The following is a 24,881-nucleotide window of genomic DNA, read 5'->3' as shown; positions in this document are numbered from 1 at the left end:
GGACATTAGAGGTCATTTGCATCGAAATCGACGGGAGGCCACTGTGGCCCCTCCACACTTCACCCCTGGCCCCAGCTCTAAGTAGGACAGGACAAGGAAGGCTGTATTGAGCGTCCCAGGGGCGGTGCACACTCTTGTCCTGGAGCAGGACACGGTTCTCGGGGCTGAAACACAGGCCAGTGCAGGGCAGCCTCCCACCTGGGGAGGGGCTGCTGCTTGGAGGGACCAGAGCGCGCTGTGCTGTTACGGCTGTCCTGCTGCAGGTGGTGTGAGCTGGCTCTGGGACTTGGAATTGTCAGCCTGTTGCTCTCAACTCCACGGGCAATGTCCCGCCTGGACCACCTCCTCTGCAGCAGCCCCTCCCCCAGCTTTCCTCGGGGGCGTGGTTTGCTGTCCCCCCACCCCCCCCACCCCCCCCACCCCGTCTGCCTGGTTCAACCCAGTTTTCAGCCATTTTAACCTGTCGCCCTGCTTCCTTCCTGCTGTTGAGGCAGAGGCCTGGGTACCTGTGTGGGGGGGACATCTGCCCAAGGACTCCCGCAGCACAGGGGCAGAGGAGGGGACCCAGACAGCATGGTGGCATCCCGGACACCGGGCACTGGGCCAGCAGGGAGCAGCGCCGGTCACCTTGCCTGGGCTCAGCAGCTGCAAGAACCAGTACGCTGGGTCCTCGCCTGTGCATGGTGCCGCCCCTATTGCTGGCAGGTTGTGCATGAGACGGAGACTCGGGGGTCAGTAACTTGTTCCAGGGTCCGAACCAGCGGGCTTAACCCAGGGCGCACCTTTTCACCCCTTCCCTGATGCTGAGAGCTGGAGGGCGCCCTGGCTGGGACGGACTGCCCTTTGCAGTGCACCTGCTGCAGGCGTCCCGAGCGTCGCCTGGCCCAGCAGGGCCAGCACCGCCTGCCCTGGTGCCCTGCTCTGGCGGATGTGGCCCCGAGGCTGGGGCTGGAGGGCAGCCCTGGAAGCTGCCTGTTGGTCAGGACTTGCAGACTGAAGCCTCTGATGGAAGCGAACGTCTGGCTGGCCTCACCCGCGAAGCTGCCACCCCTGCTTCCCCAGATAAAGGCGGTGGACCCTGTCCTCGCCAACGGAGAGGCCCTTAAACTCGTGGTCTCCAATGTTCATACGGGACAACGGCTCTCGTGGGCAGTGTCGCAGCGAGGGCGGCGCAGGCCCTGGCCGCCAAACTTGGAGCCCGGGCGGCGGCCGCTGCCCGCGGGAAGGCGGGGCGCGCACGGCCCGGCGTCCACGAGGCCGGGGAGGGGTCAGCGCAGGTCCGGGCCCAGGACGCCCTCCCGCCGCAGCTTTCCGGACGAGGGCCCGGGCCGCGCGCCCGGCCGGACGGGTGGGCTTCCCCTTCTCTGGACGAAGTCGGGGGCCGCCGGGCCCCGTCCCGCGCCGAAGCCGCTCCGCCTGCGCCCTGGCGGGGGCACACCCGGGCCCCGAGACGCCCAGACGCCCGGCGGCGCGCCCTGCCCGTCCCCTCCCGCGAGGCGAGGTCGGCCGCAGGTGCGCCGGGGCCGGAGTCAGTGGGATGCGTCCCGGAGGGGACCCTTCCCAAGCACACCCCCTGCCCGGCGCCGAGTCCTATCCCGAGAGCAGGGCGCAGCCCCTGCGGCTCCCGCCCGCCCCCTCCCCGCTGACTCAGCCCCCTGGGGGCGGGGCCGCCGCGTCTTTTTCCCGCCGCCTTTCCGGTGGCGTCCGGCGGGGTTGGGTGTGATTGACACCCGCGCCGCAGGCGAGGGCTAGCGGGGGCGTGGCAGGTGGGGCGGGGCCCTCGGGGGCGGGGCCACCGCGTCTTTTTTCCCGCCGCCTTTCCGGTGGCGGCCAGCGGGGTTGGGTGTGATTGGCACCCGCGAGGCGGGCGAGCAAGGGGCGTGGCCGTGTGGGGCGGGGCCCTCGGAGGCGGGGCACGGGGCGGAGTGCTGGGCGTGTCCCGGGCCCCTCTCCCGCGGCGCCGACCCCTCCCCTGGCCCGCACGACGGGCGAGCAGGGGGCGTGGCCGTGGGGGCGGGGCCGCGTGGAGAGCAGGGACCCCCTCGAGGGCCGGGCCGTGTGCGTGGAGCGCTGGGCGCGGCCCGGGCCGCTGCGCCGTCCCCTCCTCTGGCCCGCACGTTGGGCTAGCAGGGGGCGTGGCCCTGGGGGCGGGGCCGCGTGGAGGGGGGACCCACGAGGGCTGGGCCGTGTGGGCGGAGCGCTGGGCGTGGCCCGGGCCCCTCTCCCGCGGCGCCGTCCCCGCCCCTGGCCCGTGCGGCGGACGAGCAGGGGGCGTGGCCATGTGGGGCGTGGCCCTGGGGGCGGAGCCCGGGGCGGAGCGCTGGGCGTGGCCCGGGCCCCTCTCCCGCGGCGCCGTCCCCGCCCCTGGCCCGCGAGGGAGGCCGCGGCCACCTGCGCCCCGCCCCTGCCGGCCGCGCCCGCCCGGGAACCGCGGCGCCCTGTGAGGGCAGAGGGCTCAGGCCGGGCCGAGGCGAGGGCTTCCCTGCGGCGGGCGCCGCGGCTCGGCGGACGGAAGCGCGGCCGGGATGTGGCGGCGCTGAGGGCCCTGGTGCCGGACGCTCGAGGCCGGGCTCCCGGAGCGCGGGGCGGACCGGGCGGGATGAGCGCCCCTGCGGCCGCGCCGAAGAAGGAAATGGACTGCCTGAGCCCTGAGGCGCAGAAGCTGGTGAGCGCGCGGCCCGGGGCGGGGGTGGGGGGGACCCCATCAGGAGGCCGCGAGGGGCCCGGCCCGCCCGCCCGCGTGCCTGTGGCGGGGGTATCCCGTCAGGCGCGGCCGGTGGGCGCTGCAGCCCGCCCTGGGCCGGGGCTCTCGCCGTGGACCCCCTCCGTCCCCGGGCCCCGGCCGGCCTCGGAGCCCGCGGGGGGGGGTCCCCGTTATGCGGACGGGCGGGCGGGGTGCGGGGGGGCAGCCCCGCCATCGCCGTGCGGGACGCCGTGAGGCTTCGTGGGCTCCTTCACCCGTGGGCGTTCGCCACCCACCGCGTGTCTGCGGAAGATTCTGGAACGCTGAGACCGCTCTGACCTTGGGGGAGTTGACCGGGACACGCAGTGTCTCAGGTACTCACTCGGGAGCTCAGCTCCTGGCTGGGGGTCTGCTGGTGGCTTTGGGGGGCTTGGCTGAGAGTTGTCAGCTGGTGGTTTGGGGGCGGTGTTAGTCTTGGCGCGATGGCTTCTGTGACCTCGAGTGCCCGGATGGGCCAGGTTCCTGGAGCCGGTCCCTACTCCTCCCCTTGGGAGCTCCGCGGGGGGCCTGGGAACCTGCAGGGCGACCCTGGAATTCCACCAGGGGAGGATTCTCACGGAAGAGTGGGCAGGCGGCCCCGAGGTGCCGGCAGAGCAGCCTGGGCGAGCCATAGAAGGCAAGGGCGGGCAGCTGTCACCCTGAGCAAGCCTCTGGCACCCAAGCACCCAGGGCCCCGCTGAGAGTCCTGGGGGAAGGGAGTGACCGGTGAGGGCAGGAGGGAGGGGAGGGGCCGGCGAGGACTGTGCAGAGGTCCTGCACCTGTGCCCCGCCCTGGGGAGCCGCTCCTTGTTTGGTGCTTCTGGTGGGCTCTGGCTTAGGATGCTGCTTCCTCGAGATGCCGCCGGAGGAAGTGAGGGGAGAGCCCGAGCCGGGCGCCGTGAGCAGGTGCTGGGCCCACAGCGTCCCTCGCTGCCGGTGCCAGGATCCAGGAAGCTGTGGGAACAGAAAGGTCTCTGTTCCCTGTGGTTCCTCACATAGGTTTGTGGCAGGATTCCTGATTGGCAGTGAGGGCCCCGACCTCGTGCGGCTGCTTTGGGTCTTTCTCCTCTTGGTGTGACTGTTCGTACACTCCCCCGTGGTCTTGTTCATGTAGTCAGGGCGTGGTACTCTGGCCTGTTGGCAGGACGTGTATGTATACCTCTCATGTCCCCTTCTAAAATCTGGAAATGCCGAATTCTGGAACACGTGTGGTCCCAGGGCTTTCCAGTAAGGACTTGTGACCCTGTAGGGGCTTGTTCAAAGGTACGAATAGCGGAAATTGTATTTGAAATGGACTTGGAGAACAGAAGTAAAATATGGTCCCTGGTTAGGAAGGAAATGGGCGACTCCCGGGCCGGGGAGGGTGTGGGAAGGGAGTCGCCCAGTGGCAGAGGAGAAACAGTGGGCGTCTCAGATGGGCTTGTGCCAGTTTGTGCTCCACACGGGCCCTCGGGGGAGAGGGGAGCTGGACTGGGAGGAGGAGGAGGAGGCTGATGGCTCTGATGAGCTCCTGCTCGCTCCGAAGTGGGAGAGCTGGAGCTGCTCACACAGGTCCCAGCAGGCCCTGGAGCCCAAGGTGTGGAAACCCTGCGCTCCGACTTTGTAACTTCCCCGCTCTCATTCATTGTGTCACCGCTGGTCTCTTTCCACATCCTGAGTAGCCCATGGCCCCTGCCACGCCCAGTCCTGTCCCAAGGGGAGACTGTTGAGGATAATCTGGGTTTCAGGTCCTCCCGGGGAGGTGGCTGTGCCGGGAGGGGGGGGGGCACCCGAGTCTGCACAGTGAGGGTGTTGGCTGGCGGGAGGGGCCCTTGCAACTGCGCAGCCTGCAGCTCTGTTAGACCCACCCCTGCCCCAGCAGCTGAGGCAGAGGTGGGCGGCCGGCTCTTTGCTGGTGGTCTGAAGGCTGTCCTGCTGGGTCGGAGACTGCGCCTGGGTTTCCCTTTTTCTCTCGGAGTTGGTTTCTGTTCGGCCTGAGCTAATGTCGCAGAGCGGAAGCCTCCTGCGCAAATTGCAGAAAACCTTGCAGTCTCAACTGCCACTCAGGCAGAGCACCGGAAATCAAGTTATTTATAGCTGCAAACCCGGTTCTCGGCACAGTTGATTGTGGTGCTACCTGGTTAGAGCGAGGTGCTTATCCAGCGCCCATGGAAGGGTGAGCCGAACGGCGGGGGCCGGTGCTCGCTCCTCAGAAGGCAATGTTCTGGACTTTCTTATCCCTGAACAATCAAGCTGCGTGAGTCAGCCAAGCAACTGTTTATGACTGGTTACTCAGATGCCAGTGTTTCCAAAATATCCGTTCATGTTTAACAGAGTCCTCCCGAGCCCCCGGAGCCCCGGTGCTCAGATTGCTGGCCTGTTACCCGATCGATAGGCCGGGCCCAGCTCGCTCTGTTCCTCTGCGGAGGAGAGAAGGGGAATTTTATTACCTGGGAGGCCACCCAGATTTTAGTTTGGTTTTCATGCAGCAGGCACACTAGAACTTTTAGACAATCTCTATAAAGTTAAGCAAATTAGATTCTTCCCCCAAATTAAACAAAGCATTATTTTGAATACATCCAAGATCTCCTCTGTCAGAGCTGCCCCAAGACTACAGACCACTGTACTAAAATCCACACCACCACCACCACCACCACCCCACCCCCACCCCGCCATGCCCAGTCCCAAGAGGATAAACCAAACCTCAAGGAAGCTAAGGAAGCAGTGCCAGCCACGGAGGGGTCCTCTGGGCTCATTCCTGCCTTGCTGCAAGGGCTTCCCTTGGACGCTGTAACCTGACACCTTCAAAGTCAGGTTCAGGAGCCTGCCCTGCAGTCTGATGTGTAGTTACTTTGTAGCAGAAAAGTAATTTATTAAGTTACTATATGAGAATTGGCTTTTACTTTTAGAATTGGCTTTTACTTTTAACCGAAATGTTTCATTTGTGTGTTTGCAGAGCGCAACATTATTTCTGATCCTCATACTTTTTTTTTTTAATCTGTGGCCAAAGGTCGTGCAGTTTTCCTGGGGGGAGGGACGCAGGCGTGGACGGAGAATTTCCATCGGCTCACTTGTGAAGTGTCCCCAGCACGTGCCCTGCTGCCGTACTGGCTGGCTGCCTTCCGAGGCCGTCTTCTCATTCTGCTTTCCACCTTAGCCTGATCTGAACTTGTGCCGCTGTTCCGTGGCTGTCGGCGAAGGCACCACGTAAGTAGTACCAGGAGCTGCCTTTGCCAGCTTTTGCTGTGGGATGGGCATGCTGCCTGTGGGATGTGGAAGCCGCCTGACCCTTGCTGTAACCGCACAGGGAATGGAGAGTTTTGCTTTCTCCTTTTTACTGATAAAGAGGAAACTGGGCCTCAGAAAGGTCAGGGGACTTTCCAAGCCCCCACGCTTAGGGAGGCGGTGGAGCCGGTCAGCCCCTGGCCCAGGGGCGTGGAACTGGTGCTGGACGCTGTCCCCACCGTATCTGTGTGTAGTGCTCCCAGCAGGGCCTGGCAGGTGCCACTGTGGCTCAGGGCTGACGGGCGCCTGGTTGCTGAGGCAGCTCCTCGGGACCGGAGCCCCGGCTCTGGAGGGCGGACGGAGACGTCTTCGTCTTGTGAGCTCCCCTGTATCTGGGAGTTTTCATCAGTTACGGCATGTGGTGAGCTCTATTTTTCTAAATAAGGAAAAGAATAGCAGTAATGGGAGAGCTGCCGTGGGGTTTTGCTTTCTGTCACCCTGTGCTGGTGTTTTATTGTTACTTAGGTTGACACACACCAAGGAGTCCCTGTGGTTTCAGGCTTTTTTGCTGTGTTTCACGTAGCTCTTCTGCTCCCACCCAAATAGACGAGTTCCCTGAGGATGGGGGGGGGGGGTGCCTGGCTCTCCGTGGCTGTCCCGAGAGTGTGGCTGAGTGCAGGGAAGGTTGTCCGAGACGGGGAGACCCTGCAGCGGAGCAGTTTAATGTTTCCTGAAACAGCAAAGGTGTGGCCTTCGCAGGGTGACCTTGGGTGAGGCAGACTGAGGAGTGGGGGTGGAGCCAGGCGCCCTGGCCGGAGGAGACCTGTCCCCTGGAGAGGAAGTGGCCCAGCCCTCACCTGTCAGCCCCACACACTGTCACTGGTGGCAGCCATGGCTCTTGTTTTGATTTCCAGCAGGCCTTTTAAGAGCAAGTTTTTTCACACTTTCATTACTAACTTCATCTGAGAAGAAAGATGAAGGAGTTATTCACAGCAGGAGCAGAAGTGATTTGTGTGGCAGAATCAAGTAGCCTTTCACGCCTCAGCACCGGCCTGGGGGGCTGCTGAGCCTGAGCCTGTGCCAGGGACTCTGACAGGTGAATGTCTTCGCCGTGGCACTTGGTGAAGTAACACTTGCTTTGTTTCCAGTTATTAATGCTTGTTATTTAGTGTGTGAAGTGCTGTGGAGAAGTTTACTATTCTGGGAAGGGAAGTCCTGAGATTTCCAGTAGCAAAATGGGGGGAACAGCGTCTGCAGATCATCTCAGCGGCAGATAATTCACCTCTGGCATCGAGACGCAGAGTTTCGGGGAACAAGGACGCTCCTGGAGGTTGTGCAGCCTGGTTCTCACCCCCCACTGCTGGGATGAGCGCAGAGGGGCAGAAATGAGGTGACTTACCCAAGCCCACATGCCCGGCGGGCGTAGCGCCCGTCTGGACGGTCTTTGGTACAGAGATCTGGACCCTACTAAGGATGCTGTAGCTGCAGTCTGGGGAGAAGCTGACACCCAGGCTCCCTGGTCACGTCCACGGGGACCCCCAAGTGCAGAGGGTCGTGTGCCAGCTCCCTGGGGCCTGTGGACCCAGCAGGGGCAGCCTCACTGGTAGATGCAACCTCACGATCACTCTGGTCTATTCTGAGTTAATTTTGGAAATGCAGTGTTTTCAGTGTCCACTGCACTGGGCAGCCTTTAGCCTGCGAGTCTTCAGGTGTGCTTGGGGGAGAGTGTCCTGTTTACTTTGTGATGTCAGCGCTGGCAGCCAGACTGAGCGCTGAATTGTGCCCAGGCTGGTTTGGTGAGGCCGTGTGTACATTGTCTCGGTGTGCAGGGAGAGGAACAGAACCCCTGTTCCACTCAGAAGTTCACAGCTGAGGTTCTGAGCCCGGTCAGCCCAGTGCGCCTCTTCCCCTTTTAGTGCTGTGTTTCTTTATTTGGAAAGTAGAGTGATGGAGACAGACGGAGAGAGAGTGAGTGCGCGAGAGCTCCTCCATCTGCTGGTTCACTCCCCAAATGCCTGCAAGGGCCAGGGCAGGGCCAGGCTGGAGCCAGCAGCCAGAAGCTGTATCTGGGTCTTCCACGTGGGTGGCACCATCATTGCTGTTCCCCAGGGACTTTAGTAGGAAGCTGAATTGGAAGTGGAGGCGGGACTCCCATATGGGACGCTGATGTGCCGAGTGCTGTGCTGTGACCCCCACCCCCGCCCCGCCCCGCCCCGCCCCGCGCTGTTTTCTTTTATAACGGATTTCCTCACATCTCCATTGCTACCCTGGAATGAAACTCACAGGTGACCACATCCAACATCCGTAATTTCTAGTCAATATAAGGTGTTAACTGTAACATAAAATAATAAAATAAGGGTAATTTTTAGTAACGTGACTTTGGGTCTATAGCGCTCAGGCCCAAGTGTACTTGGAGATGGAAGCAATGAGCCCACAGCTGGAGCCATAGCCAAGGAAACAGACCCAAGCGCCACACCATGCGTCACTGTGACGTGACAGTCGGAGCTGATGACTTACTGTTGGGAAGGCTCTGAGCAAAGCCAAGTAGAATCTTCCCCCAGTTTCCATGCTGACTGCCTCCCTGTGACATCCAACGTGCATTGGAACCGTGCAAAACAGTTTGAGTTTATATGTAAGTTGGAATCAGTTTGTAGATCTGAAACTTATGCAACAGTTTTTCTGCCTGAGTAGCTGATGGGAAAATTCACAGTGCAATACGACCCCACCCCCTCCACCGTTTCCAGAAACACCCGCAGAGAGCCCGCACTCCCTCCGTTGACAGCTGCCACCCCGCGGCATCCCATGCCCACAGTCAGGGCTGTCAAGGGCGGCTCCCTTGTGGTTACTGTGAGGAACTTGCATGATTAATAGATGAGTACTTGGGAAGAAAGCGTTTCTTCTCAGACCAGAGTAGCGGGTGGGACCTGGGGGTGGAGGGTCCACGGAAGAGGGGCCGGCCTGTGCTCACCCCTTCCCGGTCACGTCACCCGTTCCATGGCTTTGAATAACAAACTATGTTCAGAGTTTGCCGCCTATTAGGGGCGTGGGTTTATGTAGAAAACAAAAGTCGGTAGCTGTTGCCACTTCCTAGGCAAAGGGACCTGTGACACAGCCTCGTCTGTGCCCCCGCACAGCTGCACCCACGCCAGGTGGGACACGGAGCCACGTTGGTGCAGGCCTGTGCACGTCTCCAGCAAGTCCCAGACTTGCGAGCTGCCCCACCAGGAGCTGTAATCCTCCTCCATCCTGGGGCCGACTCCCACAGGACGAAGGATCCCTCTGCTTTGTAAACAGACGGGCCTTTGTTGCCACTTCAGGCTTCAGCCGCCCCGTGTTCCTGTCACAGCCATGCAAGTGAACTTTGCATCCTTAAAGCTCTTCTGAAAGGTTTATCAGCTCCATGTAGCAACCCATGGGACCTGAACAACAAAAAAAAGCTACTGGGTTTCTATTCTGCTTGACTCTAAAGCATGGAGGCTCCGAGGGTCCCTGTCTGAGCTCTCGCTCCTGTTTGGGGACTGCTTCGCAGTTGACATCGCTTCTCCCACAGCAGCCCCGTGGGGTCCTTTCTGTCCAATTCCTGGGCCCCTGTCTGCACGTCCACAGCCAGTCCCCTCTCCGTGGGCCTGACGTACGGTGACAGGCTCCTCGCCCACAGGTGTTCCAGAGTGCAGCCACCCACAGTCACTAATTTGCACATCGGTCACGTGTGCGGCAGGTGACCTGCAGGTCCAGGGCTTTCTCAGCCTGGGCAGTGGGCGGAGAGCACCTTGGTCCATTTCCCAGGAGCTGCCCAGAGCTGTGGCCATGAATCCCTTCCGGCTTCTTTTACCTCGTTTTGTTTTGTTTCGTTTCATTTTTCCCCTGAAAGGTGAAGAGACAGAGAGACAGAGACCTCCCATCCACTGATTCATTCCTCCAGTGCCTACGGCAGCTGAGGCTGGGCCATGCCAAAGACAGGGGTTGGAACCCAGCCTGGGTCTCCCATGTGGGTGGCAGGGACGAGAACACTCGGGCCATCATCCGCTGCCTCCCAGGGTGTGCAGTTGCAGGAAGCTGGAGTCGGAAGTGGAGCCAGGACCGAGACCCAGGTTCTCTGGTACGGGATGGGGGTCTCAGGTCAGGTTCTCTGGTACGGGATGGGGGTCTCAGGTCAGGTTCTCTGGTACGGGATGGGGGTCTCAGGTCAGGTTCTCTGGTACGGGATGGGGGTCTCAGGTCAGGTTCTCTGGTACGGGATGGGGGTCTCAGGTCAGGTTCTCTGGTACGGGATGGGGGTCTCAGGTCAGGTTCTCTGGTACGGGATGGGGGTCTCAGGTCAGGCTCTCTGGTACGGGATGGGGGTCTCAGGTCAGGCTCTCTGGTACGGGATGGGGGTCTCAGGTCAGGCTCTCTGGTACGGGATGGGGGTCTCAGGTCAGGTTCTCTGGTACGGGATGGGGGTCTCAGGTCAGGTTCTCTGGTACGGGATGGGGGTCTCAGGTCAGGCTCTCTGGTACGGGATGGGGGTCTCAGGTCAGGCTCTCTGGTACGGGATGGGGGTCTCAGGTCAGGCTCTCTGGTACGGGATGGGGGTCTCAGGTCAGGTTCTCTGGTACGGGATGGGGGTCTCAGGTCAGGTTCTCTGGTACGGGATGGGGGTCTCAGGTCAGGTTCTCTGGTACGGGATGGGGGTCTCAGGTCAGGTTCTCTGGTACGGGATGGGGGTCTCAGGTCAGGTTCTCTGGTACGGGATGGGGGTCTCAGGTCAGGTTCTCTGGTACGGGATGGGGGTCTCAGGTCAGGTTCTCTGGTACGGGATGGGGGTCTCAGGTCAGGTTCTCTGGTACGGGATGGGGGTCTCAGGTCAGGTTCTCTGGTACGGGATGGGGGTCTCAGGTCAGGTTCTCTGGTACGGGATGGGGGTCTCAGGTCAGGTTCTCTGGTACGGGATGGGGGTCTCAGGTCAGGTTCTCTGGTACGGGATGGGGGTCTCAGGTCAGGTTCTCTGGTACGGGATGGGGGTCTCAGGTCAGGTTCTCTGGTACGGGATGGGGGTCTCAGGTGAGCACATGACCACTGTGCTGCATGCTCTTCCCAGCCCTTCCTGCAGCTTCTGTGTGGAATCCCGACCCCCGGGAGCCCCTCCAGAGTTTAGAAGCAGTTAAGAACTTCTTCCTGCAACTGCAGGGCGAGAATTCATGGGTAGAGACTCCACGCTAGGCTTGACTCCCAGGGCGTGGGGGAGCAGAGCCAGGGCCCCCTGCAGTGGTGCGGGCTCTCCTGAGCGAGCCTCCTGCAGCCCCTCCGTCCCCTCCAGCTCAGACTCCACAGTTCTGGTAGCGCACCACATGGGGACTTCAGGTAGGCGCCACAGAAGGGCTCAAGTACCGCTGGGATTGTGAGAGCCCCCGGCGTCACCCGATGTGGAGTGCCCAAACCCTGAGGTACTGGGCCGAATCCCACCCCCGGGCGGTGTCTCCTGCTGCTTTCACGCCCCCACCGCAGGCAGGGGCACAGGAAGCAGGGAAGCCGTGAGCTGCCGGCCTGGGAGGGCTCCCTGTTCTGCTGCCTCCACCCAGGGCTGCTCCCAGTGCCCACGTGAGCACCTTCTCTTTCTGGTCCTCCTTGGCTCCACCCGCAGTCTGCTGGGCCGTCCCTGAGCTCCCTGACCTGGAAGGAGGATGCTTCCTTTTGCAGGTTGCAATCTCTGGCGCTCTGAGCAGGGGGTGGCTGGGGGCCCTGGGAGGGCAGGCAGGGTCCCTGTCTTTGTGTCCTGCCCTGGGCTTCCGTGTATCAAGCTCACATAGCGCAGGGCCCTGCCATTACCACGGCTCCCCACGCATGCATTTGTCTATGACCCAGGACGACGGCTTCTCCAGCCTGGCCCTAGAGACCACACCCAGGACCGTGCAGCCTGGAGGAGGCAGCTGCCCACTCTGCCTGCCAGTCTGGGAGCCGGACGCCTGGCGGGTGCACCCCCGTAGAGGTGCCCCCACAGCCTTGGGCCCCCCATTGTAGACGGGGACTAGGAGACCCAGAGGCCCGGAAGCTGTGCTTCCTGTGTGCACCTCTGTCTCCCAGCGCATCAGTAGCAGAGCGCTGTCACGTCTCTGCGTGGTAAAATGACTGGCCAAGGTTCAGCTCTGTGCCTTACTGTGAAGAGGCAGGTGTGGTGAGAGCTTTTCTTCCCAGTGGTGCCCACCCTCAGCTGCCTTGCTTTAAAGCTCAGTGGCTGTAAAGTTCTTTTATTATTGTTACGATTTACTTATTTGAAAGGTAGAGTTACAGACAGAGAAGGAGAGAGAGAGAGAGAGAGAGGGAGAAGTCTTCCACCTGTTTGTTCACTCCCCGAATGGCTGCAACAGCAAGGGCTGGGCCGGGCCAAAGCCAGGAGCCAGGAGCTTCTTCCAGGTCTCCCATGTGGGTGCAGGGGCCAAGCACTTGGGCATCTTCTGCTGTTTTCCCAGGCACATTAGCAGGGAGCTGGATTGGAAATGGAGCAGCCCGGTCTTGAGCCGGTGTCCATATGGGATGCTGGCATCACAGACAGATGCTTACCAGCACCAGCCCTGGCTGTAAAACTCCTTAGGGGACCCCGGGCCAGGGCTGGGCTGTGTCCGCTACAAGAGAAGGTGGGACTCGCGCTCTGGCCAGCAGCTGGGGGAGATGCTGAGAAGCTCCTTGGGGGCACTTGGCCGTGCCCACCCCCTCTCTCTGCCCCACCCTGACCCCCCAGGCAGCAGCTAGAACAGGCGTGGGTGCAGACAGGGCTGGCACAACACTGCAGCGGGTACTAGCAGAACCACAGCCGAGGGTGTGGCTTTAGGTTTAGGGCGACGTCATTCCCTTCTTAAATTTTTACAATTCACTATGAAAAACTGCCAAAAACCCCGGCACAGAGATGGACACCTGGGGACACAACAGGGGTCCTCACCCTCGAGCCAGTGTCAGTGCCCCCGGGGGCCTGTGGAAGCCCACATGCTGGGCCCACCCTGAGCTCTGACTCAGCAAGTGCGGGGTGGAGCTGAGTCAGGGCTGCACGTCTCACAGGTTCTCCAGGAGATGTGCCTGCTGCTAAGTGACCCTTGTCCCTACAGCCCAGCCCCCCAGGTGTCCCCCTAGGGCCATTTGCACTGCCTGTCTCCCTCCCAGGTTATTTTATGACAGACCAGAGAGATCTGATTTTGTCCCTTAACGCTCAGCGTCTGTCTCAGCCCAGGTGGTGTCGGACCGTGGAGGAGGAGGTGGGCCCCAGGGTCCCCCCGTGCATGGAGCCCTGTGAGTGTGGGGTGTGGAGAACCCAGGCCTTGTGGCTCATGTTCCCAGTGGGCTCCTGCAGAGAGAGGAAGGGAGGTGGACCCTAGTGAGTGCCAATTCAGGAGCCACTGGGGTCACGGAAGGCCCCTGTCCAGACAACGAGCATGCAGTTTTGTGTCCGTGAGGAGGCTGGGATAGGTTTTCGCCCCAGCTTCAGCGTTGGCTCACATATCCATCAGTGGGGAGGCAGGCAGATTCCAGGCCACACAACGGTCGCCATCGCCTCCTGTATTAGGAGCCCCTTGCTTGTCACGTCTGAGTCACGCCTGAGTCACGTCTGAGTCACGTGAGGCTCCTAAGAGAGAGGAGTGCTGCGGGAGGTCGGGACTGTACGGATTTGAAACTGGATTGCGGCGCAAACTTGTCTTTGTGAACTCCAGGGTGAGAGGTGACCTGGTCCGCCTGTCCTGGGGTTGGCTTGCTTCTGTCCCCAGGAGGAGCGTCTGTCTTTCTGTGGCTCCTTTGCCGAGCCCAGCCCCGCCCCTTACAGCCAGGGCTGTCAGTTTTCGTCTTGTGAGGGTAGAGAGGACAGGCGGGCTGAAGGGAGCCATGAGGGCAGCCTCTTGCTAGGGGAGGGCTGGCCCACAAGCGTGGCTGGGGTCGGACAGGCATGGGGGGAGCCCCAGGTGGCAGCACACCTGCTCAGGAAGGTGGTCTGTCCCAGGGCCTTTGGCCCAGTCCCAGTCAGCACTAACCCAGAGTGCGATGGAGTCCTGGACCAGGAGGCGAGCAGGTGCCAGGGGCTCGTCCCAGCCCTCACCACCTCCTGTTAGCCAGAGCGTATGCCCGGTCGGAGCTAACTACACACTCACAACAGCATGCACTGTGACCCCTCAGGGCCTGGGGGTCCCCTGCTCGGGGCTCACAAGGCTGCAGCCGGGCTGGGACCTCTCTGGAGTTTGGGGTCCTCTTCTGAGCTCATGTGACTCTTGCAAAATTTAGTTCTTGTGTTTGTAGGACTTGTGTCCCCTGTTCCTGCTGGCTGTCACCAGTGGGCTGTAGACCCCCCTCGCAGGCCTCTGCCTGGGGCAGCTTGCTTCCTCGGGGCCAGCGAGGGCCTCCCACCTGCAGACCACATCTCGGAGGGCTCGCCTGGCTAGGGCAGACCCAGCAAACACAGCCTTCCTCTTGCTCAACCCAGAGCAAGCTGACGAGGGGACCTTGGCACACATACCATGTGACCTCATCGGGAGTGTCATCATCCTATCCACAGTCTGCATACTCGCAAGGGCAGGGGGGATCCAGGGTGTGCACTCCAGGAGGCAGGAATCTTGGGGACCCCCTGGGATTATGACACCCACACTTCTGTCTCTTCCCGCCCCCCATGGGTGGCTCCTCCCTGCCTCCGGCCCTGTCTTGTCTCTCACTTTCTCACTGTTCTATCCCACTCTTCCCCCCCAGCCCGCCCCATTTCTCCTCCCACACGCCGGAGGGGTCAGGCGCTGTGAAAAGTCTGCCTGGCTCAGAACCGGCGGGTGCCCAGCCTCGTGCTTCCCCCGGAAGGGCTGGGGAGGCGGCTGCACTTGGTGTGAATTAGTCACTTACCCAGTGGCGGGGCTGTAGGAAGTGAGTGTGGCCGAGTGTCAATCTGATGAGCCTCTCTCCCCTCCCCCAACCCCCTCCCCCAGCTCTGGGATCTTCCCAAGAGGCTCCTGCACAAGGTACCGTGTCCAGGACGTGGACACCAGCAATGCAGAAGCAAAGCCCAGGTCTGAGGGCCGCAGGGCTGTGTTGGTGAACGAAGCACGTCATAAAATAAATTCCTCACAGGCCACACGCAGGCCAGCTGCAGAGACCACTTAGGACTGAGAAGGAAGCTGGATTTATAATTCAGTGCAGCATAAGTGCAGGGTGGGCGCGATGTCCTTGACCTTGGGACCGACCTCCTGGGTGCACCTTCCCCAGGGTGCTCAGACTTTGGAGAAAGGCTCAGCCTAGCATTGCACTGCTGGCTGCCTCTGTCCTGAGATTTTCCAGGGAGCAGTGTGGCGCCTGGGAGGACCGTGGGTGCAGAGGCTGGGGTCTTCCCAAAATGCTTTGGTGGGAGCAAGGTGGGGCTTGAGAGCAGAAAGCCTGCGTGCCAGTACTGTGCTGGGTGCTGCCCGAGTGGTGAGCCCGCGTGTGGGAGCCGTGCTCAAAGCCTGCGCGCCGGTACTGTGCTGGGTGCTGCCCGAGTGGTGAGCCCGCGTGTGGGAGCCGTGGTCAAAGCCTGCGCGCCGGTACTGTGCTGGGTGCCGCCCGAGTGGTGAGCCCGCGTGTGGGAGCCGTGGTCAAAGCCTGCGCGCCGGTACTGTGCTGGGTGCCGCCCGAGTGGTGAGCCCGCGTGTGGGAGCCGTGGTCAAAGCCTGCGCGCCGGTACTGTGCTGGGTGCCGCCCGAGTGGTGAGCCCGCGTGTGGGAGCCGTGGTCAAAGCCTGCGCGCCGGTACTGTGCTGGGTGCCGCCCGAGCGGTGAGCCCGCGTGTGGGAGCGTGCTCAAAGCCTGCGCGCCGGTACTGTGCTGGGTGCCGCCCGAGTGGTGAGCCCGTGTGGGAGCGTGGTCAAAGCCTGCGCGCCGGTACTGTGCTGGGTGCCGCCCGAGTGGTGAGCCCGCATGTGGGAGCTGTGGTCAAAGGCCAGAGCTCCCGGGGGTCGTGGCAGAACATTTCTGGGCAGTGAACGGGAACCCCGGGAGGCCTGCAGCAGCCGGTGGCCTTCCTCTGGCTCCGTGTTCTCCTTGGGGGAGGGGGCTCCCGGCACCTGGTGTGGAAGGGGAAGCTGAGGGCAGCAGGGTGTGGCAGGAGGTGACTGGACAGGAAGTCTGCAGGCCGGGGTCAGAGTCCCGGGGTCTGGCAGCCTCCGCTTCCTGCTCAGCAGAGGGAGGGGCTGCCGACTGACCTGCAGTGGCATCCAGAGCCCTCGCTCTGTCCTGTGCTTCTGTCGTGTGGGCCGTGAAGGGACCAGGCAGCGCAGCCCTGCCACTGTGGGCTGTGTGAACGTGGGCAGGGCGCTCACCTCTCTGTGTGAACAGCACCTGCCTGATAGTGTTCTGAGGGGCACACAGCATAGCATCCCTCACAGAGGGCATGGAAAATGGAATTAAAAGATGTTTATGTTGGAGCAAAAAATTTTTGCAAACCAGAAGTCTTCCAAAGCTCGCGGAAAATGAACTTTCTGGAAAATAACATGTATTTCAAACTTTCCTTCCACCAAAATCAGTTTATCTTTCAGTTGCATTTTTGAAAAAACTTTGTGAAGTCCCTTTGAACTCCCGTCATCACTCCCGTGACTGTTTTAAAGGATTGATTTATTTGAAAAGCAGGGTGACTGGGCGTAGGAGGGAGGTACCTTCCATCTGCCGTTTCACTCCCCAAATGGCCACAACAGCCAGGTCCAGGCCAGGCCCAAGCCAGGAGCTAGGAACCCCATGCAGGTATCCCACTGGGGTGGCAGGGCCCAAGCACGTGGGCCATCTTCCGAGCAGAAGCGGAGCGGTCAGGACTCCAGCTGGTGCTGTGACTGGGGCATCGCAAGTGGCAGCTGGGCTCTCTGCACTGCAGCACCAGCCGCTCCTGTGACCTCTTAAACCCGGCGCCGCTGTGGTTCATTGCTCTGTTTGTTAAACTCGGAACAAGGTTTTCTCTCCGCAGCATCACTAGCCGTGTCCCGGGAACGCGCTGGCTGCCTGTCCTCTAATGAGCTCTCTGGTCTGTTCCAGGCGGAGGCCAGGCTTGCGGCGAAGCGAGCAGCCCGCGCCGAGGCTCGGGAGATCCGCATGAAGGAGCTGGAGCGGCAGCAGAAGGAGGTACCGCGGGGGCTCCTGGTGGGTTCTGGCCGTAGCCGTCTCAGCTCCAGGCACAGAATCAGATAGAGGCGCCCGTTGCGGGCCACTCCTGTGTGTTTCCTGTTCCACTTCACCCAGGGCCGTGGCTCAGGATCTAGCCAGGCGCACACGTGCATGGGTGGCAGGCACGCCCGTGTGATGCTACCCTCGTATACGGAGCCCGACACCAGAGGCCACTTGCCTGGTGGACCTGCCCAGTCCAGCCTACCCCACCCCGACTGATGGGAGCCAGGTGGTGCTGGGTCTACGGTTTATTGAGCTGGCATCTCGGTCCTCTGAATTCAAACAGGGAAGATGAGGAGGTTAAAATTGTTCAAACGCTTGTGTCATTTAAGAGTGTGTCCCCTGTGGTCTTTGCAGCAGCCGTTGGGTTTCGGGACACCTGGAGCCGGGGTGTGGTGGGGAGAAGAGAATGAGCGTTCGAAGAGGTTGCCCCCGTGGGAAAGTGGTGGCCACGTGTTTGCACACCTGTTCTGCTGTTGGCTACCACTTTCCTTCACTTCTGACAGGTGAGGGCTCTTTGCCCTGACCTTGAGGGCAGCGTGGCAGATGGCCCCTCTCAAGTCCAGGACCGGCCCCGCCCCACAGGGCTTTTCTTGTTAGGAAGAGTGGAACTTGTGTGATGGACAGAGGGAAGCAGCTGCCCTCAGACACAGGCTCTTGTTCGGCTCAGATTGCCAAATTTCTTCATTTCCATTATTATTGTTAGGAGTGTTTATTTGAAAGGCAGGGTCACAGAGAAAGAGAGGGAGAGACAGAAAGAGAACAAGATTTTCCATCTGCTGCTTCACTCCCCAAATTGCCGCAATAGCCAGGACTATTCCAAGCCAAAGCCGGGAGCCAGGAACGCCCAAGTCTCCCCCGTGGGTAGTGGGCCCAGCACTCGGGCCATCTTCCACTGCCTTCCTGTGCGCACATCAGCAGGGAGCTGGAGCAGGAGCGGGGCAGATGAGACTCGAACTGGCCCTCTGCTGCAGGTGCTGGCATTGCAGGTGGCGGCTTAACCTGCAGCGCCACATCGCCAGCCCCTCACGTTGCCAGATTTTAAGCCAGACCAATTTTTACCACTTGTGAGGTTGCAGATGAAAGTCTAGATTTCTGGTACGCATTTTCCGCCACATCCCTCACAGGATGGAGGTCGCATCGCCTGTGGGGACTCGGCCCCTCCTCTCCCTTCCCTGCCCAGGGCCTTTGCCACCGCAAGTGGAAACGCACAAGCCCCCAAGGGGGTGTGGTCAGGTTTAAATTTGGGGGAGAAAACTTCCACATGGGATGAAGAGTCCAGAAACTCAAGCCAGGAGTTCCGTTAGCACAGTCCCTGAGGCAGGGTGGCGCCGAGCCGGTCTCCGCAGTGATGGGGCGGGCGCGGGCGTGGCTGCACCACCCTCAGCCGTGGTTGGGAGCGGCCTGAGCCGCTGTGAGGCGGGTGTTACAGATGAAGAGAGGCTCAGCGGTGTTGGACAGCAGCTCGCCCCACGCCTCCCCTCACTGCTGTGAGCACAAACGCAGTGGTAAATAAGTTCTAGTTTTCATGATTTTGCTTCCGGTATTTGGGTTTTTGGGGTGTGCGCTTTTTCTCATAATTTACTCTAAGAAGCATAGGGTTAGCATTTTCCCAACACGTTTACACCTGCAGTCACAGCTGCCGCTTTAAAACTGGACAACAGTCCCCCCGCAGTGCTCCTGTGAAGTGGCCGCCTCGCCTCCCCGGCCCTCAGTGGAGGGCCAGTCCTGGGTCTTCCGGGGCTGGGACCTGAGTGACGTCCGCCCGGGCGCGGCAGGGGAGGGAGCTGAGGTGTGGCCCGTAGCAGTCTCTTGTTTTCAGAAAAGCCTCCAAAGAGAGGTGTTGAGCTGCGACATGGAGAGAGGCGCAGGCAGCGGGTTTGCACCCCTGCCCCTTACGAGGGGCCTGCAGGAAGCCCCTAGGGAAGTGGAATGGAAAGGCCAGTCTATTTTGGTGCAAAAAAATGGAAGCCACGCCCAGGTTTTTCGTGATACGCTTTTTCCATGAACTCTCTGAAGACCCCTGGCTCCTCCTGCGACAGCATCGCCCACGCCCTGACCCACACAGCTCCTGCAGGCTGAGCCCCTACACGCTGGGTGCTGCAGGCCTCCCGGGAAGCCCGATGATGGCTCTTTAAAGATTTATATTTTTATAAATGACAGAACCCCAATTGCTTTCTCAAACTGCGGTCGATTCTCTGTAGAAACTTCAGTCCCCTCAGTAGACACTGGCCAGCCCGCTGCGTGCTGGACACTTCTGGGGCCCTCGGGGTACTGTAAGGTGGGTCACTAAGGGAGCAGGGGCCGCCCTTTCTTAGGCTGCGCCTGTTTGTGCAGGCGGCAGCTTGCTGTCAGGGCCTGGTGGGAGCCGCTCCTGCAGCTCGGCCCAGCGGTGCGCGTGCCCGCAGCCGCATCCGGCTTAATCTGCTTCCCGTGCTTCCCCAACAGTCCCTCAGTCCTTCTTAGATTAAAGTCGCGAAGGAGTCGTAGGAACATATTTCGTTGCGCTGCTGAGTTTTGCCACATTGGTCGGACTTGAAGTCCCTGCCCTGCTGAGTTGTGACCGGTGGCTGCGTTGTGAGAGCCGTGCCACGGAGTCGGGCCAGGAGGCGGAGAAGCGCAGGTGGACCCGACCCTGGGTTTCGCGATGGGGCCGGAAATCAGCTTCTCGTGCCTCTCAGTGTAAGGAAACGTTCGCCAAGCATGCGTGCCACATTTCTACACAGCCAGGTGGGCATCTCTCATGTACCACACGTCTGTGTTCCAGGTTATGCATTTAGTTAAACTGCATTCCGTCCTTGCTTACTGATAGCATTCATTAAATATATGCATGATACACTATGAGTTGGTTACAGAGTCCTCTGGCCAAAGCTTTCGATTTGGACAATAAAAATTACAGTGAGTTAAGGCAAGAAATTGTCTCTTTGGGCGGCTTCTTTAAAAAGCCGAGCTTCCCGTTTCTCCCCTGCTGGGCAGGGAAACCCTGTTCTTCAGTGTGAGAAAGACGCGCTGCTGGGCTCCTGCGTCTCAGCTGCAATACCACACGCTACAGACAAAAAAAAAAACAAAACAAAAAACCTCGCTACCAAAGATGAGAAACCGACTCTCAGCCATTTAATCTTGGAGTTGTGAAAGTGAGGGAGACGTGTGGCAGGTGCCGGGGCCTTGGCTGGCTCTCACTGCCCCTTACGGCGCCCGGTGAGGCTGCCCCACTGCACACACAGGAAAGGGGAGTCCTCCAGGCTGCAGGCAGAGGGACCCCCGCCCCTGTGGCCCTACAGAGGACCCCGGGTTAAACCCCGAGAAAGCCAGTGACAAACACCCTGGTTCGCCTTCCTCAGTCAGACCTGCCCGGGTTGTTGGCTTAGCAGCCACGTTAGAACTATGGAATTCTCCATCCTAAGGGTGTATTTCACTTCGGTCGTGGAGACATCGAAGGGGTTTGTGGGGATCCAGTGAGCTGTCTCAGGCCCCTGCTCTGCACTCAGACCCAGGACTGACGTTGGTAAAAGTCACCTTTTTCATTCAACTGTGGATCCCTCAAACCTCCACCACCTTCCTGGCGTCTCCACATCCCTCCCACTCCGGGGTCACCGGCAGGCTGTGATGAAGCAAGCGCACCTGTACTGGTCCACACTCCCCTGCCCAACCTGTCCCTCACCAGTATGGAGTGACAGCCTGGGTAGATGGCAGGATGTGTCAGGGAGGGGGCTGAGCGTCTGACCCTGACCGAGACAGCCCGTGGGGACCCCGAGTGACAGCAGCCTGGGGAAAAGCCATTTCTGTCAAAGCAGAGGACTGAGAGGTGGGCAGGAAGCTGTGCTGGGAGCTGAGAGCCGCCGGAGGACGGGTTAAGGATGGACAGAGCCCCGGCTCCGCCGTGTCGTCTGCATTCACCCAGTCAGCCCACGGCAGCTGTCATTTATGTGCGTGACAGTTTGACCATCACAAGCGCAGGGTCTTGAAATAGCATCACTGCTTAAAGTTGGTGACTTCAAAGCAAGGATTTGAATGATTTTAAATAAAATAGACGATACTTCATTATCAGAATGGAGGAGAGGGCGGACGGCTCAGAGCCCGGCAGGTAGGTCCGTGCGGGGCTCAGGTCCCGTCTCAGTGTGAGGGCCACCGCCCGAACCTTGCAGGTGAGCAAGACGACTGTCTTCCCAGCACTAAGAAGTTATCCCGGGGAGATCGCACTGCCGCAGACCTGGTGGTCTTCCGGTTACACCCTCTGCCTCAGAGTCGCACGCACAGCAGAGACAAACAGCAGGGGTGGGTTGCAGTTGGCCGGGCGCCCACAGCGGGGCCGGGGCCGGGGAGATGGGATGATCCACCTGATCCAAGCACAGAACACCTTGAAGAGAAGGTTTCCGCTAGTGCCGAGTGACGCACAGCGTGTCAGACGGAAATGCACACTTTCCTTAGCAAAGGTTTGCAGCAAACACAGAAGCAGTCGCTGTTCATCCACCTGCTACTTGATCTGACCAAAGGCCAGAGTGTGGGGACACCTGTGTAGCAGGGAGAAGGACGAGGCCAGAGGGCGTGACCTTGGGCCGGGGTTAGGGCTTAGGAAGGTGGATTGACAGCATCTCCCTTCTCCCCTTGCCTATCAGGTCTCTGGGGCTGGCTATTTTTAGAACCAGCTAACACAATTTGAGGTTATACAATCTGAGATCCTGGGGTGCTGGCATTTTAAGTTGTTGATTCAGGGGAAATGAATACGCCAGTGTCTTACCAGTAGGGTGGATGTTTTGGAGTCAGAATTGAGAAACATGAGCTGGGCTGTGAGCCCGCCCACCTGCACACAGGTGTCACCCAGCAGGCAGGGTTTCATGGAGGGAGGGGGGTGTGTTCTGGAAACACCTGCAGGAGCCGAAGAGGGGGGCCCTGGTGACTAGGGTTGGGATCCCCAAGGGGTGTGTGCGGGGAAAGAGCTATGAGAGGCACCAGTCGCCCAGTGTGGGGGCAGAGAGCTAGCTGAGAGTCATCCAGACCCCAGGCAGGTCTCGGGTAAACACTGCTGTCGCACAGTGCAGACGGCCAGCTTACGTTAGCTGTGTCTTGAGAGCTGTTGAAAGTACACGGACTTCTTTATAATGGACTCAGTAGCAGGATAAGATGTAAATGTTCATCGGGAAATACAAGTGGAACCTTGAACTTCAGGTTCAAATGAAAAAAATGCTTGATTTCTTGCGTTGCCCTGGGCTTGACCAACACTTTGGTCGGAGAGGCTGTGCTTTTTATGGTCGTGATAACGACTGTGTTCACCTGTGCTCTCGGAAGACTGGGAACGCCAAGGCTCTGCACAGTCTGACCATGCCTGACACAGTCAGTGTTTTGCTGAATGAATGGAGGGAAGGTGGGTCGGTATCTCGGGCTTACCTAGCGACTGCTACACAAGTGGGAGAAAACCTTAATTAACCGTCAACTCCATGCGTGGTGATGAGCTCCCATTGAAATGCGTTTCTGTTGTGTTCTCATGGTCACTCTGGGTGGCTGGAACTTCTCGGCATTCCCTGTGTGACTAAGTCAGAAAATCAAAGCTGCCCTCGTCATAATCTGTGAATTCTATTGTGAATTTGCAGCCTTTCGGTTGAACTTACTTTATTATGAAAGTGAATTTTGAAGATGAAGGAGAACTGTTACCCATGGGTGGTAACACGTTACACAAATGTGTGTGCCAGGCTGACAGAGGGGTGGCAGCCCCAGCCGGTGTGAGCACGCTGGGCCTTGCTGGCCGGCCTGGACCATGAAGTGAATGGTGGTTTACCAACGCCTCCAGGAACACTCCCAAACGTTTTCATCGGATTTTGCCAGTATTCACTATGTTTTCCTGATACGGCTTTCATTCCTAGTTCTGGTTACATCTGCACCTTTCTTTTTTAAATCTTATTTTTTATGTTAATGTGATATTAGTACAAGAACAGATTGAATGCAGTTCACAGATACAGTTCCATGAATATAATGGTACTCCTTCCTTCTGATTGTTCCTGCTGCTTTAACTGAATTTTACATTTCTTTCCCTTTTTCTTTTGTCCTTTTTGGTAGATCTATCAAGTTCAAAAGGTAGGCTGTTTGTTTGCTCACTGCATGCGCTGCTGTTTGCCTGGGAAGGGCCTGGCCACCTTGCGGTGCAGCCACCTTGTGGTGCAGTTCCCTGTACTTTCTATGCAGCCTTCTGACTCGGAACGCATACTCACAGGTTCCCCACAACCCCACACATTTCTGCATGCTGAGTGCTGTCCTCATCTCCACTCTGCTCAAGAAACTGGAAAAATATTTTAAAAAATGTTATCAATAAAATCATACTTCACTTCCTAGACTGCTGCAAAGCCAGGTCTGGGTTAGTCTGAAGCCAGGATCCTGGAACTCCATCCTGTTCACCGGCACGGGTGGTTGGGACCCGGTACTGGGCCCTGATCTGCTGCCTTCCCAGGTGTATGAGCAGGGAGCTGGATCAGCCCTCGCATATGGGGTGTGATGTGCGCTTAACCGGCTACCCCAGGACGCAGACCCCGGGACCTCCCGTCTGGGTCATTACTGCTTCCTCCCTGCCACACCCCAGGTGTAGACAATGTTGTGCGGATGTGTGTTTGGGCCCAGGGTGCAGCAGCCGGAGCCCGCACTCCCCCAGGGAAGAGCAGGTGCGTGGTGCTGCAGGAGCCCGTGTCTGAAGGTGACCTTTCCTTATCACTGAGATATACGAAGAGGAAAAGGAGGCAGCGAACATTCTGCAGCCATCGGCGCTGGGCGTGATGGTTTCTCGGGAACCACATCGATTTCTGAAAGCCAAGCGCCTCCTGCCTCAGGCTGGCCCTTCCCTCTGCATGACTCACTGGCCATCGCAGTATTTACATTGGACATACTTTGCCCTTTCTGGACTTTGCTGGGCTGGCGCTGCTAACGTTGGCACCACTAGCTAATGGCACTTGAGTTTCCTGAACGGCATGGAGGTACGGCTGCAGGCACAGACGCTCTGTACAGGCCCACCCGTGGACCAGGTGACAGTCTGAATCCTGGTTTGCATTTTATCATGAAAAGCACAACTTGCACTGTGCAGGATTTGAGATAGGCCCAGAACGAGGGCGAAGGAAAGTAGAAGTGATGGCTTTCTTTGGGAATCGTTTAATTGTAAATTAATATAAGTCCCACTCCTTTTTTATAAAACGATGCTCTGTCTTTGTAGCTAAGCCATTGAATACGAGAAGGGTGAATTCTTCGCACTTTCCATGAGAAAGATCTGGAAGTTGACAGTAAGGACGCAGGAGGCCCCAAGCTGATGCAGTCACCTGACTTGGTGAACTGCTTGCTGTTGTTAACTTTTGGACTTTATATTCTAAGGAAGTAACATATAAAAAAAGATGTGGTTCTTGTACTTTTTGTAGCGTTGTTAAATTCTCCCCCTAAGTATTCCTCACCCATTTTTCCACTTCCACCATCTCTAGGAGAAAGGGTGAAACGGAGAGCATCCTAACCCTGGCCGCCCTGTGGCATGAAGCCAGACCACAGCTGGCAGGACCGCAGCTGGCAGGACCACACCTGGCCACTGGCTGTGTTGTCCTGCTCTCCTGGCACCCAGTGTTTTCCTTCCGATTGTAAGGTTTTCATGTGTGCTCGATGAGGTTCCCTTACTGGAAACTGAGGGAAAGGAAGGGAGAAAAGTAAACCCCGCAATTTGGGGCCTTCAGCTGGTTCCCACGAAGCAGAGGCCCCCTGTGTGGCGTGGCGGCGGCAGCCATTCGGGGCCTGCTTTTCTGGTTCTGCCTGGGACCCCTGTGGTCTGCACAAGCAGCGGAGAAGGCTTAGCTGCAGCCGCCCCCAGCGTCACC

General features: G+C 59.4%; 1 protein-coding gene across 50 annotated transcripts in view; it reads left to right on the top strand.

Annotated features, from left to right (window-relative positions):
• LRRFIP1 (LRR binding FLII interacting protein 1) overlaps positions 1 to 24,881 on the top strand; it is a 129,223-nt gene that overhangs the window by 45,526 nt on the left and 58,816 nt on the right. For 12 of the 50 annotated variants that reach the window (XM_070069992.2, XM_089328856.1, XM_070069991.2 and 9 more), the window contains exons 2-3: positions 16,921 to 17,007; positions 23,101 to 23,118. In XM_070069992.2, the coding sequence (XP_069926093.2) occupies positions 16,921 to 17,007; positions 23,101 to 23,118 (105 nt within the window). Of the gene's footprint in view, positions 1 to 2,409; positions 2,666 to 16,920; positions 17,026 to 23,100; positions 23,119 to 24,881 lie in introns of those variants that run through there. The other 38 variants (XM_089328860.1, XM_070069998.2, XM_089328859.1 and 35 more) reach the window with 20 other exon arrangements.

Source organism: Oryctolagus cuniculus, chromosome 3 (assembly GCF_051225735.1).
Source record: "Oryctolagus cuniculus isolate XC-2025 breed Fujian yellow rabbit chromosome 3, ASM5122573v1, whole genome shotgun sequence".
In the NCBI taxonomy this organism is placed as follows: Eukaryota; Metazoa; Chordata; class Mammalia; order Lagomorpha; family Leporidae; genus Oryctolagus; species Oryctolagus cuniculus.
The sequence above is the reverse complement of the archived record's forward strand: the minus strand, read 5'-3'. Positions and strand labels throughout refer to the sequence as shown.